At 41.2% G+C, this 12,724-nt stretch overlaps 1 protein-coding gene across 2 annotated transcripts; it reads right to left on the bottom strand.

Moving 5' to 3' along the window:
• Positions 1 to 2,684: 2,684 nt before the first annotated feature.
• Positions 2,685 to 12,701, bottom strand: asb7 (ankyrin repeat and SOCS box containing 7). 2 transcript variants are annotated; one of them, XM_035417827.1, is made up of 5 exons: positions 12,245 to 12,701; positions 11,036 to 11,133; positions 10,375 to 10,688; positions 7,548 to 8,153; positions 2,685 to 5,535 (listed from the first exon to the last, which is right to left on the bottom strand). In XM_035417827.1, the coding sequence occupies exons 3-5, from the start codon at positions 10,583 to 10,585 to the stop codon at positions 5,396 to 5,398; spliced, it is 957 nt and encodes a 318-aa protein (XP_035273718.1). In that variant the 5' UTR covers positions 10,586 to 10,688; positions 11,036 to 11,133; positions 12,245 to 12,701; the 3' UTR covers positions 2,685 to 5,395. The 2 variants fall into 2 exon arrangements, with proteins under 2 accessions (XP_035273718.1, XP_035273717.1); XM_035417826.1 differs by having other exon boundaries at positions 10,375 to 10,627.
• Between the last annotated feature and the right edge of the window lie 23 nt (positions 12,702 to 12,724).

The following is a 12,724-nucleotide window of genomic DNA, read 5'->3' as shown; positions in this document are numbered from 1 at the left end:
TACATCTGGTAGGAAAACAAGGTACTTTCACCAGCAAATTTTAAAAAAAGTGAATGATAAAACAGTTTCAGTAATGGGAGGGGGTATGCAGTTCAGGAAGGAGTCCTGTAACTCATCGTGACCAAAGTTGCAACCAAAAGTGAAAATACCCAACCTGATATGACTCCCATTCCCAGAAATGCGCCTTTATTTTCTTAATACAAAAAACAATTCAAGTGGAAAAATGTCACAGTGACTTTGCTCACAATCAACTGTGAAGATACTGTTCAAAGAACACTGACAAACTGACATTAGGAGGAAACATGGGTGTGTGAGTTTAATCACTATGTCCTCACTGTTCAGCTCTGACTGGCAACAGTGGGAAATTTCAGTGTTGTTCTTTTCACCATGGACACAGCTCCCACTAGAATTGTATCAATATCAAGTAAATGCATATTTGTCCAATGCACATTATTTCATGATTTATTGCTATTGTCATCATTATGAGAATCACCAAATTAATTCTTAATTCTAGTGCAGAATTACACATATACTGCAGTTTCACCTCCATTAAGATTATGAACAGTTCAGGAATCATAAGACATAAGACCATAAGAAAAGTTATGACGAGAATAGGGCATTCAGCCAAACTTGGCTCATCTTTTCTTTTTGTTTGTTTTTAAATAGGTACTCAACAATAGATATAAAAAAAAACTATCAATATTTAAAAAAACCCACAACCAGTAAGAACAATCAGATCAGTCAATTCCCATACATGCATATTGCACCAAACCAGATAATGATTTTGATCACTAACGCTTGTAATAAATAGCTTAGCTTTTCCATTTTTTTTTTTTTTTACCCCCTTGGGAGTTTTAGCTCCTTTCACTGAAGAGGGGACAAGTTTCTGCAATTACATTTACAGAATTATTACTACAAACTATGTATAGCTTCAAATTTGTAAGCGTAATAAAAAACTAATGTGAAAAAACATACCCATAAAAGAAATTCAAAATATTGAAAGACTGATTGATCGCTTCCGTTCTGAAACTGAAATGCTAAGTTATTTCATGGTGTCACACAAAAGTGTAGTCTATATCAATGCTGTTGATGACAGAGGACCACATTAGCTGAAACTGCACATCATCACTTCATGAATAAATTTCTTTCTCGTCTTTTATCACAAAATTCTGGTGCTCACTGATGTGTTAAGTATGGGATGACTAGGATTACACAGAGCTGAAAGGCCGACGTGAATAATTTTTGCCAAAATATTAATTGTGCTGTGCTGGCAGGAGTGATGGCAGACTGAGTTAGCCTGAAGTCTCATGGAGGCGACCTTTAGGAGGTGATCAGCATCGCCGTTTTCGCGCGTTCAACAACACAAACAGTTCCTACTTCCCAAACCGCTCCTCAGCGTCACAACCCCACGTGCTGCCCTGAGAGTTATTTCCTCTACCATTGGGAGATGAATGAGCAGGAGGACACTGCGTCTGAATGGAGTGTCTGACGTTAGCGGTATTTTTAGAAACAGTAAGGACGCAAGATTTCCTCCCTAACTGAATAAGCTGGCGACAATAGTAGCATTGTTCCGTAAGCCTGACAGGGCTACGCGATCGCCGAGCGATGCCATTGTTTTATCAGGTAACACTACCTGCGTTTTTGCACAATGGAAGCGCCTTATGTTTTGTAAGGTAATACGCAAATGCATCTTTGATGCTGTTAAGTCACCTGGCCTGATGCTGGTTGGGTTCTGGTGCGTGCGCACAGAGAAGAAAGCAGAGACCCAAGGGTTCGAAGAGCGCATTCTTGAGAAAAAGAGGAGAAAAGGGGGGAAAAACACCCATTGTAAAGTAAACGATACATGTCTCATGAAACAGACTGAGAAAGTGCCAAGCGCCATAATTATAGGTGTCCCTACTTAGAAATCTATATGCTGCTATTACGATTTCATGGCGACGACCGTGATGGGATGTTTTGCCCACTGCCAAATGTAAAAAAGAGCGCTGTTATTGTACCTCTTCCCCAGTGCTTCATTCAGGAGACACCCCTGAAACTGAAGTATCTGGCAACAATTCAGCTACGAGAACATGGCATAGAAACAGGCTAAGCCGTGATTGCTATCAGAAAGAGTAACTTCACTCAGAGCTCCCTTAGAGATATTAATTAATGAGCAGGAGGTGGACATGATAAAAACAGCACGATAAAAACAATAACGTCAAAACAGGAACAGGCAAAACTACACATTCAAGGTTAACCTTGGTTTTGAGCTTACTGAAGCGCACAATCCTCAAAACTGCCACATTATCACACGCATATTTACTCTTTACTCTGATACTCTAAGAGGCAAAATCAGTTATCAGTTAAGCCAGTAGTGAAGAGCAACATGCGATGCGGCAGATTTCACATGCGAGCAAGGGTATTCCTTGTAATGTTACTTTCAGTTTGAGCCTCCTCATCCCCCTCTCCTGCCCCCAAAAAAGCTGAAATCCCATTTCAGTGAGAATGCAGCAGCATATCATACCATTAGAAAACCTGACCCTAATACATTCTGTTCTAAATACAGTATACAAATCAAGACCTGAAAGCACAGAGCAGTGACAATATTGGTATTCCGTAAATGATTACTATTGAAATAATTACAGACGGAATGGTCAGTATTTAAAAAAGAGGCAGACTATAGTGGAAGAAAAACAAACACTGTATTACATGTCTTTTTTTATTCACACATTTTTACAGTTTACAGTCTGCAAACAGCGCGTTCCCAACATTTCCTTCTTCAAGCCCAACAGTCATTGATGGTTTGGAAGACTTTGAAACTACAAGAGATGATTAATTTCTTTATTAGTATAGAACTGTGAAACCTGTGACCTCTCTGACCAAAAAAAAAAAAAAAAAGAAAAAATCCGCAAAGAAAATATGTCAACCTATTTGCCCTTACTTCTTTTAAACGGTTCTTCCACACAATGCATGGGTTTGCACACATACAACAAATAAACAACTTCTGACAGAAACATATGACACGGAAAACAGTTATGCAATGTAAAACAGGACTGCAACACTACCAAGACTGTTCCGTAACTTTCCACAGGAATTTAACTAAAATGGGTGTTTGTAAAAACGATTACCCGTCTCATGACATTCTGTTATACTGTCCAATAGATGGAGGCAACGTTATTTCTGTGATTTCACTGAGTTACTAAGGAATGATCCGCATTTCCAAAATCACTGACAGCAGTCATAAAAGGCAGCTGGTGATCGTGTAAAGTAGTATTCGTAGTACAAACTAATAGCAAGTGCTCATTCAGTTAAATGCAATATTCCTATGGCCAGAATAATTAGACCTTTGGAGAGAGTGCTATTGTGGGAAAGCAACAAAGGGGGTATGAGATCGGAGTTTACGATTGGGCCTTTGCACAAATATTCCAGGCTGAAATATTATAAAATGGTTTCTGCAAAATGTTTTTAATAAGCAAAAATGACTACGCATGTGAACACTCTAGGGAAAATATATATTTAAAAATCAAGTTTAGGTTTTGGTTTTTGGTGGAAAATAATTCTCTGAAAGTAGAACTCTTATAAGATTCACAGTTTGGTCTTTAAATCAATGAAAAGGGTGTTTGGAATACAAAAAGAAAAAAATGTTTTAAAGATATCTGAAAATATACAGGGCATTTTCAGTTGCACCACATAATATTAACTCTCAGAAAAGGCTACTGCAGCTCATTCAATGCCCCCTACGTTATACCGTTAAAATAAAATAAAAAATGTTTTTTGATTCCCACTTTAATGCAACAGATTCTTCCACTTCTAAAATGTCAGCATTGAGAAAAGACACTGCACAAGCTACATCAAAACAAAGCACGAGACCTTTAAACATATTCCAAACACTTAATACGCGATATAACTTTTAAATTACTTTAAAAAAATATCTGCTGTACATATGACACAAATATTTACATTTTTCTTTTGTACGATTATGCTTTTCTGTACACTGTAAAATAATTGCAAAATATTAATGTAATTTTATGATTCAGAAACACCTCCAATGCTTAGTGTTTTCTTTCTGTGCAGATAAACTGCTGTTTTGTTAATTTTGTTAAGACTGTGGAGAACTTTTAATCTTCATTGATGAAAGGTAACACATAAAGGGTTTTCTATGTAAAATAACAAAACATGTTTTATATGTATTACCACCTGGTGTCTAAGCTTTTTATTCCCCCAGGAAATCTTCCTAGAATCTGAGCTGGAATCATTTCAAAACAGCTGGCCCACTTGCAAATAACCCATAAAATGACAAATATAGTACCGAAAGCAGTTGTTTTGTCCTGTCGGGGGGTGCAGTCTGTGCTAAGCCAGTATCAAACACATTGGCCTGTAGCTTTTTATTAGGGAGTGGATGCTCGTTTCAATTTAATACTTTCATCTTAACAAACTAATCTTAAACTTTCGCTTCTGGTAATGTCTGTCTGGCACAGAGCCTTCCACTGAAAAGTTATTGATCCAGTGACAGTAATGCCCTGTATGTTTGGCTAGGCTGAATGACTTCAATATTTAAGTGCGTGACATGCTGGGTGACTGAAAATACAAAAGCAAAGCTTGCTGGGCACTAACGCACCACGCCTGGTGCTCTCTTCCCCTTGTAACAGTGCCAAATGCAGTTCATTTCGAGAGGCGCTGCAGGTACTTTGCCTTTAGAATTACTGCACAGAAAATAAACAGAGCTTCCCCCTTTAAGCAGACAGAATACATGGACATTTTTAACAGACAGAAACATTTCAACAATTCTGTAGTAAGGCTTATTCAGAGACAAATTCTGGGGTTGAAAAGTGAGCAATATAAAGTGTCAGAGAACTAAAGTATATCCTTTATTTATGGGTCAATCTGGGCCTAATTTAAGACTAAGTCCTATCTAACTGAATGCATTTTTTTTATGGATTAAAGAAACGAGAACAGTAGTAATGAAATACTGCCTGAAATAATGCAAATTATCATTTCAAATTTTGTTCTACTCAAAATTAATCTAGTCTTGTAGGCCAGCCTCAAACTAATGATAGTTTTTTTTCATCCATTCACTTTCCCAACACCACTTCTAAATCGTTTCTTCACTTCTCAAACTCAATCATTTATTTATTCATTTCATAATTCAGTGCGCCCACCACCTGGTATATTTTCACTCGAACGGGAAACGTGTTCTTATGCAATTTTTCCACCAGCCCATCAGAAAGATGCCATCGCTTAAACACATTTAAATTAAGTAATCTGGTGCTAAACATGTTAAAATCAACTAAGACTTTGCAGGGTTATATATAAAAACTCTATCTGTGCTCTGAGGTCTTGCGTAGAAATAGAAACAGCACTTGCATAGTCATCAGAGCAGCAGCTTGGCAGTCTCGCCCGACTTTGCAGGGTGGAATCAGACGCTGTCAAACTTGTGTTTTAAATAGTCTTTCATGACCTTGGCGATAGGCAGCTCCTCCAGGAACTTGAGGTTTTGAAGGCCTATGCACTGTCGGATTTTTATTCTGCACAAGTCCTGCAACGTCCTTGGTTGTCCTGAAAGACAAACAAAGTCAATTTTAATTAATGACCTTTTTTGTTTTGTCTACGGCAATGAAAAACAAAAAAACTCAACAAACACAACCTTCAGGTAAACTGCTGTCAAAAAACATAAGCTTTAGGTAAACTGCTCTGGGTGTTTTTAACAAAGCTGATAAAAGCTGCTAGATGGGTTTACTGAAAAAATTGATAAATGTATTTACTCAAAGGCTCTCAAGTCAACTTGCGATTAAAGCCGACCCTTGACCAAGTCCTTCATTTTTTGCACATTTTTTGGGAAACAGTAAGAAATTTATCCTTTCCATTTTATTTTTCTCATCAGCAGAAGCCCAAGATTCCTTAAAACAATTTGATTGGTACAAAATAAAAATAAGTCTTTGATCGGGCGTTCAAAGGAAGAAAGACAATTTATATAAGCAACCACTCTCCCCTAGGTTGAAGTTACATGAGAACATAAAAAAAACCTAAGAATACAAGAACAGGCCATTCAGCCCATCCAAGCTCACCAGAGCTTGGACTTGAAGGGTCTCTCCCTCGAAAACATAACCTGAAAAGAACCATAACTAAAGAATTATAACTAAATAGGTTTTTTAAATAGGCTACATTCAAGTATTCCCGTAAAAGACAAATGTGACCAGTGGTAGGACTAGGGTTAATTCTTCACTGATCTGTCATTCTCCACTTCAATGACCGTGGAAGTATAACCAACAGCCAGTAAAAGCACTACACGTAATGAGGGGAAAACCCGACCTCTCAAGGTATTTCGGGATCAAGCCAACAAAAAAATCCCAAATTTCCCCGGACGCTATCTCGCAAGGCCACTCGTGGGCCCTTATCCGCTTCGTTTGCGCCATCGGGCGGGAAACGAAAGTGATTCAGCCGCGGAAACCTGGGCTGGGCCTCTTCAGCGTAACGGGAAAGCCTGCCTCCGGCCTCCCGCCTCTTCACGCCCCCCCCGCATGCAAACTCCCCAACGAGTCCGGCAGGAGGAGGCTCAACGGACGCATGGCTGCGGCCCATCCGAGCGCCTCCGCCTCCCGCCTCCCGTCCCCCCCGCCGCTTTCCTTATCTCCGTTAGCGCGCCGTGCCCGCGGGTCAAACGCGGCGCCCTCCGGAGCGGGTGCTCCGCCTGGCTTCCGTAAAAAAAAAAAAAAGCGCCGCCCCGTTACCCGGGCGGACGACCCGAACGCGCGCGCATTCCCTTTCGTTAAAACGCAATCGATGACCCGGCGGAAACCCGAGCCCGGCAGATTATCCCAGCGTCTGAAAGGGCCGGGCCTTTCTTCGGCGCTGCCGTCTCTAAGAGCGATGCCTTTGATATGCTGATATCAGAGCGCAGTGAAAGGGGAGGAATGGCGGTATTGAGCCGAACCCCATCGGCAGCGCTTCAGGTGATGGGGTCTCTGGTCTCGCCGTGCCCATTGTTGGCCGTGCGATCCCTGATCATTGTACTCCCCCACCCGTGATCTGGCTGGCAGAGCTCAGCTCTTTTCTCCGCAGGCATACCCTCCTCGGCTCACCTTTCAGCACCGATACCTCAGTGACTCAGCCTTTGTGAATTTTCTCAAATTTCCGGGGACACCCTGTTCTTTTTGGGATTCTTTTTTTTTTTTTCTTCTTTTGAACGATTGGGGAAGGGGGAAAAAAAGAAAAACCTCATTCCAAACCCCGCAGTCTACCTAAAGCATCTATTGAGTGTGATTAAAATTGATTTAATGATCATAATACATCCAGGACTTTAAGTAATAAACCTACCGCCTAACAGTTTGAGCCGGTCCAGGTTTTACTAGAAGCGGGTCAGTGCACTGGAGCGGGAACTGCCTGCTGGTGGTACATTAACCAGCTTATGGTAACTGGAATGGCTCAAAGTGCCAAGCATTAACAGTGTCCATCCCATCTGTGTTTTTCAGTACTTCCACAAGCACACAAACTACATCTATTCAACACGGGACAGATACCGTTAACACAATTACACTATTACGCTCAAACAAGAAAAAAGGGAAACCCACTAGTGACTTCCTGTAGAAAGTCCAGGCAGGGCCGGCTGGTGCCGGACATGCTGACGGACACGGCCACGGGGGTCTGGCCCTCGTAGTTCCGGGTGTTGGTGTCGGCGCCGTACGCGTAGAGCATCTGGGCGCACAGCACGTCGTCGCGGAGCGCCGACAGGTGCAGAGGCGTCTGGCCGTCCTCCAGCCGGCCCAGGTTGGTGTCGGCGCCCCGCTGCAGGAACATGCGGCAGTAGGCGTGGTTGCCCTTGATGACGGCGTAGCGCAGCAGGAAGCCGTTCTGGATGTCGATGTTGGCGCAGTGGTCCAGCAGGATGCGCACGCAGCACGAGCGCTCCCGGATGATGGCCAGCTGCAGCGGCGTGGTGCCCTTGTCGCTCAGCGGGTCCACCTCCGCCTTGAACTCCAGCAGCAGCCGCACGAAGGAGTCCCGGCCGTAGTGCGCCGCCACGTGCAGCGGTGTCCAGCCGTCGTTGCTCTTGGCGTTGATGATGTCGCCGCGGTACTCCGACTCCAGCATGAGGCGGGCGATCCGCGCTCGCCCGTGCATGGCCGCGTAATGCAGGGCGGTGAAGCCGCCTATTAAGTCCTTCACCGTGGGGTCGGCTGAGGAGCAGACAAAAAGGGGGAGCGCAATAAGTGGGTGAAGGGAAACACGATTAAGATCAAACCGCCTCCGAGCGAGGAGGTAAATGCATTAAAACAATTAGGATCAGTCAAACACCAGAGTGTGAAGCAGAGGCCAGAGGTTAAATCCTGCTATTTTAATTACCTCTTGACACTTAGTAATAATTAGGCCTTTTTTTTGTGTCTTTTGGGGAATGAAAGAAAGGTATTCACGCCCAGAGCTGCCATACAAAAAGCAGCTGCTGTTAATTAAACTTGATTCTCCGTTTAAATAATGTTTGGATCTTTTGGCTGATTTACCCCAAGACTGAGAATGCCAATAAACATTTATGTAATAAGAAGAAAGCAGTATTCTTGACTTACTCACCCCAGAGCTTATTTCACTTCAAAATATTTCTATCTAACCACAGAATATAATGAAAGAAAGGTTTCATAATTAATAAATAAAAGTTGATAAATAAGATTTGCGAGAGCTATACATATCACCATTTGATGTTTCTCATTTTCTACCAAAAGGCCCTATAGCCAAGATTTTCAAGTTACGGTGATATTGTTAGCCAACTATGATGGGGACAGGAACAGGTTGTATGAGAAGAACTAAAGAAAGCTAAGTTCAAAATAATACATTTTACTGCAGCAAGAAAAATACATTTAAATGTGAACTATATTACTGGCTTTTTGCAACAGCACACATGATCAAAAGAATTAAACCTTATTGTACAAATAACCAAGTTTAATGACACAAAGACTGTGTTCATAAACACATTGAATTAGACCTTATTGTACAAATAACCAAGTTTAATGACACAAAGACTGTGTTCATAAATACATTGAATTAGACCTTATTGTACAAATAACCAAGTTTAATGACACAAAGACGCAATGAAGTCTGATTCACTTTGTCTTATTTTGACTGTTAATGGATTATGAGAACTCAGTACACTCTGGGGGCCTTTTCCTCTCTTAGTTTAGTCCCTTTCATTAAAAATCATATTTCAGCTGACATCTCCGATTTTAGGGGGATGTTTCCACATTTGCCAGGCTGCACAGATGTCATACTTACATCTCTGAACAGATCAGAAAAATCAAACAATCGAGCATTGTTTGAATTACGCACATTCATTTGATTGCAGCCAATTAAACTGTTTGAACAATCAAAAACATTTAAATTTTCCCTTTCATTAGGAATATCCAATTACATTAGGATTTTATCTGTTCCGCGGAGCGTAATCGTCCCCGTTATTCGTCCCTGTTCCATAACCGCCATGTTCGGAAAGTGCAGGGAAACGCAGGCCGGCGTGCGTCTCCAAGGAGGCGTGGCCAGTCGCCGCAGCTGAGCTGCGCGGTCGCTGTGTCCGAGGGCCACGCTGCAGGCGCCTGACTGATCAGCGGAATCGCCGTGGTGCTGTGAGGCAAGGGAAGCCCTGCCAACTAAAACCCTCCATTCCAGAAGTGCAGGGTAACCTATCCAGCACCCAGCATATTACAGCGTGATGCACTGAATTATTGTATGACAACAAGACAAGTAAGATGCAATTACACTACATGACAAAGTTAAAAACCTGTTATTAAACCTGTACATTAATTTGACTACACTGTCAACTGAATGAATATTACATAAATTGCTTTACAAGAAATTACAAGAAAAACATTTTTTGAGGGAAGTCACTGAGTCAGGAAGCTCATTCACAAGGAAGGCTGTACATTCAAATTTTGTGTGAAATCTATGCAAACTCCAGTCATGAAGCTAGTTATTTTATGGACTTTTAAAGTATTCATTTGCACTTAGCTGAAGCATAAATTCATACATCATTGAGATGTAAATTTATGGATAAAGTCAAATGTATTAGGCTATATACTCCAATTATATCTACCAACTTCACACTCATGGGCAATTTGCATCAGATACTTCATTCTGATTCTAATGGTGATCTGCTGCCACCTTTTGGTATAAACTCCAACAAGCATCCCACTGCTGAAACAACATTACTTCTAACAAGCCATATTCGGACGCAAACAGCAGCAAAATGGACACACATTTCCTCTCCCTTCAATATACTACACTCTTACAGTCACCACAGCCATAATCTAAATAAGCCTCCACAGCTAAGATGGAAAATTCTGTATGCTGATTCTACAGGGACGTGACCAATCTATTTGCGCCGTTAAGTCTCCCTCCCGCCCCAGGACGGCCTCCCACCTCCGTGCTCCAGGAAGACGCGGACGCATCTCTCCTTCCCCCTGGCGGCGGAGAAGTGGAGCAGGGTCCAGCCGTTGGCGTCGCGGATGTTGGGGGAGTAGCCCCGCTCCAGCATCTTGCGCACGGTGTGGACATCCCCGGCGGCCACGGCGGCCTGGATCTGCAGCTCCTCCTGCAGCTCAGGGTTCCTTCGACAGTGATGGTGCAGCATCCTGTCACATCTCGTTAAGCGTCACTCATCCAGACCTGTCCACTGAAGGGCGAGCGCCAGGAATTAACCAATGGGATCGTTAGTCCACGCATGGCATTGCCAGCTGAAATATACACAAGGATAAGACACCCATATTCTAATTGATCTTGTCTTGTAGAGGAAAATTTAGATCGATGAGGCAATAACTTCTTACCAAAAATGTCCCTGTTGTGCTAAATTTCAGACAATTATGGATGTAGCTATTAAGAACATTGTTTATATAAAAGTTTTGTAACAAAAGACCACTGACAAGTGCACTGTAGGGGTTAGTTAAACGCGGTCAAATAAATAAATGTGTTGGACATTAAATGATCCTAATCACTGCAGATGGTACAAAACATAAAATAAAGATTTTAAAAAATGTATTTCACATGTTCTGAAATATTTGATTAAAATTCAAAATAGCATTACCTTAATTCTGCATCCCTGACATGTGCTCCACTTCTTAACACACAAGTAACAGTACTAAAGCCAGAAATGAGCATCACTGCCAAATAACAGAAATTAATCTGGGGGAAAAGAAGATGACAAATGCATCAGGGTCATGAAACTCTAAAATTTTAATTACTGATTACATTTATTTCACTTTATTTAACTTTTCCTGTTAATTAGTACGACAAAATAACATTCAGCTACAACTGCACAAGCAGGTAGTGTAACTGAGTTCTGAATGTAGACAGCCTATTACAAATTCGTGTTGCAGCAGGACTAAGAGCTGTAGTCTAAAGCCTTTTCACCCGAATAATCTTATGTGCCCTTTAAAAGATTCACATACTCACTGATGACACGACTAACTGTTGGCCGCAATAACTATACAGCAAAGATCTGAATAAACTACCCAAATCTATATTATATCTAACCTTACAAATGGAACATTGTTTCCCTTATTTTACAGTATTGAAGGAAATGGTATTGTAAAATGACAGGACTTTCATTACCTCAATAAACATGCAGAACGGTTTAAAACATACAACATAAAATCCAACACCGATGAAATTTGTCCCATTAATCTATTTTCTATTTTTGCAATAAAGCAGACTTCTTTGGGATGATATATGATATAACCTGAAAGTGAGTGATGTCTCACTGGGGTTTTGTCAACTAGCTAACGTTGCCTTGCTAGATAGCTATGTGCATAAAAGTCTAAAAATTGATCTTGCAACTAGCTATATAAATAAGGCGATCTGGCTAGAACACCTAACCAAGCACGGCAGTGAGGACCTAATCACCCAACAAACCTATTAAACAAATCAGTGGTTTTGTGTTATAGTAGTACTACTGTACTGGCTTGCAGTCATTGAACGTATAACATTAGGTAGCTATTCAGCCACGCGCTACTGCAAGCCACTGCTTTTGACATATTTGTTATCGCTGCCAGCTAGCATTGATATTCACATTATTGATAGCTAACTAGGTGGCAACATTAACACGCTAGTTAGCAAGCTAATTTACACACAAAATTACACCCACTGCATTTCCCATTGCAGCGACACCGAAGTTCGTGTAACTAGGAAATACCTGGCTATCTTACAAATGAAATATTTCAGAAAATCGACTTAAACTAAGGAGTCGTTCATGTAGCCAACTAGCTAACGTTAGCTAAGAACAATGGAGTGTTACCTTATAGATGTACCCCCGGTCTCACTTCTTCAGACTTCCGTTTAAACTGTCCACATTATTTAAATTTTCCGCACATTAAACCAAATTGACATTGTGGTTGTAACCATGACGAACAATGGAAAAAATGATTATGCAAAAGAAATCGCGAGGCTGAATTCGAGCTAAATAGTTAGCTAGCTAGCTATCGTTTCACTCAGACCAGCAATGTTAACAAGCTAGCCTGCTAACAAGCAAGCTAGCTAATGACTGCAACGCATTTCAGAGTTTTCAAACATTTAAATGGATTAAACTGTATCCAGGCATGCATGTATCACTTCCGTGTAGTATTAGATAATTAAACTGAGTTGCTATTTGTTGATGAAAACTAGCTAAGTTCATTAAAAATGGATTCAATTATGTATACTTTACAAAGCCATCCCCCAATTCCGAGGGGTTATTGGGAAGGCACAGACCCTGGCCAATCAGCGTTCAAAAAACAGC

The sequence above is a fragment of the Anguilla anguilla genome, chromosome 5 (genome assembly GCF_013347855.1).
Source record: "Anguilla anguilla isolate fAngAng1 chromosome 5, fAngAng1.pri, whole genome shotgun sequence".
NCBI classification, from domain to species: domain Eukaryota; kingdom Metazoa; phylum Chordata; class Actinopteri; order Anguilliformes; family Anguillidae; genus Anguilla; species Anguilla anguilla.
Note: the sequence above shows the minus strand (reverse complement) of the source record. Positions and strands in the feature narration are given on the sequence as shown.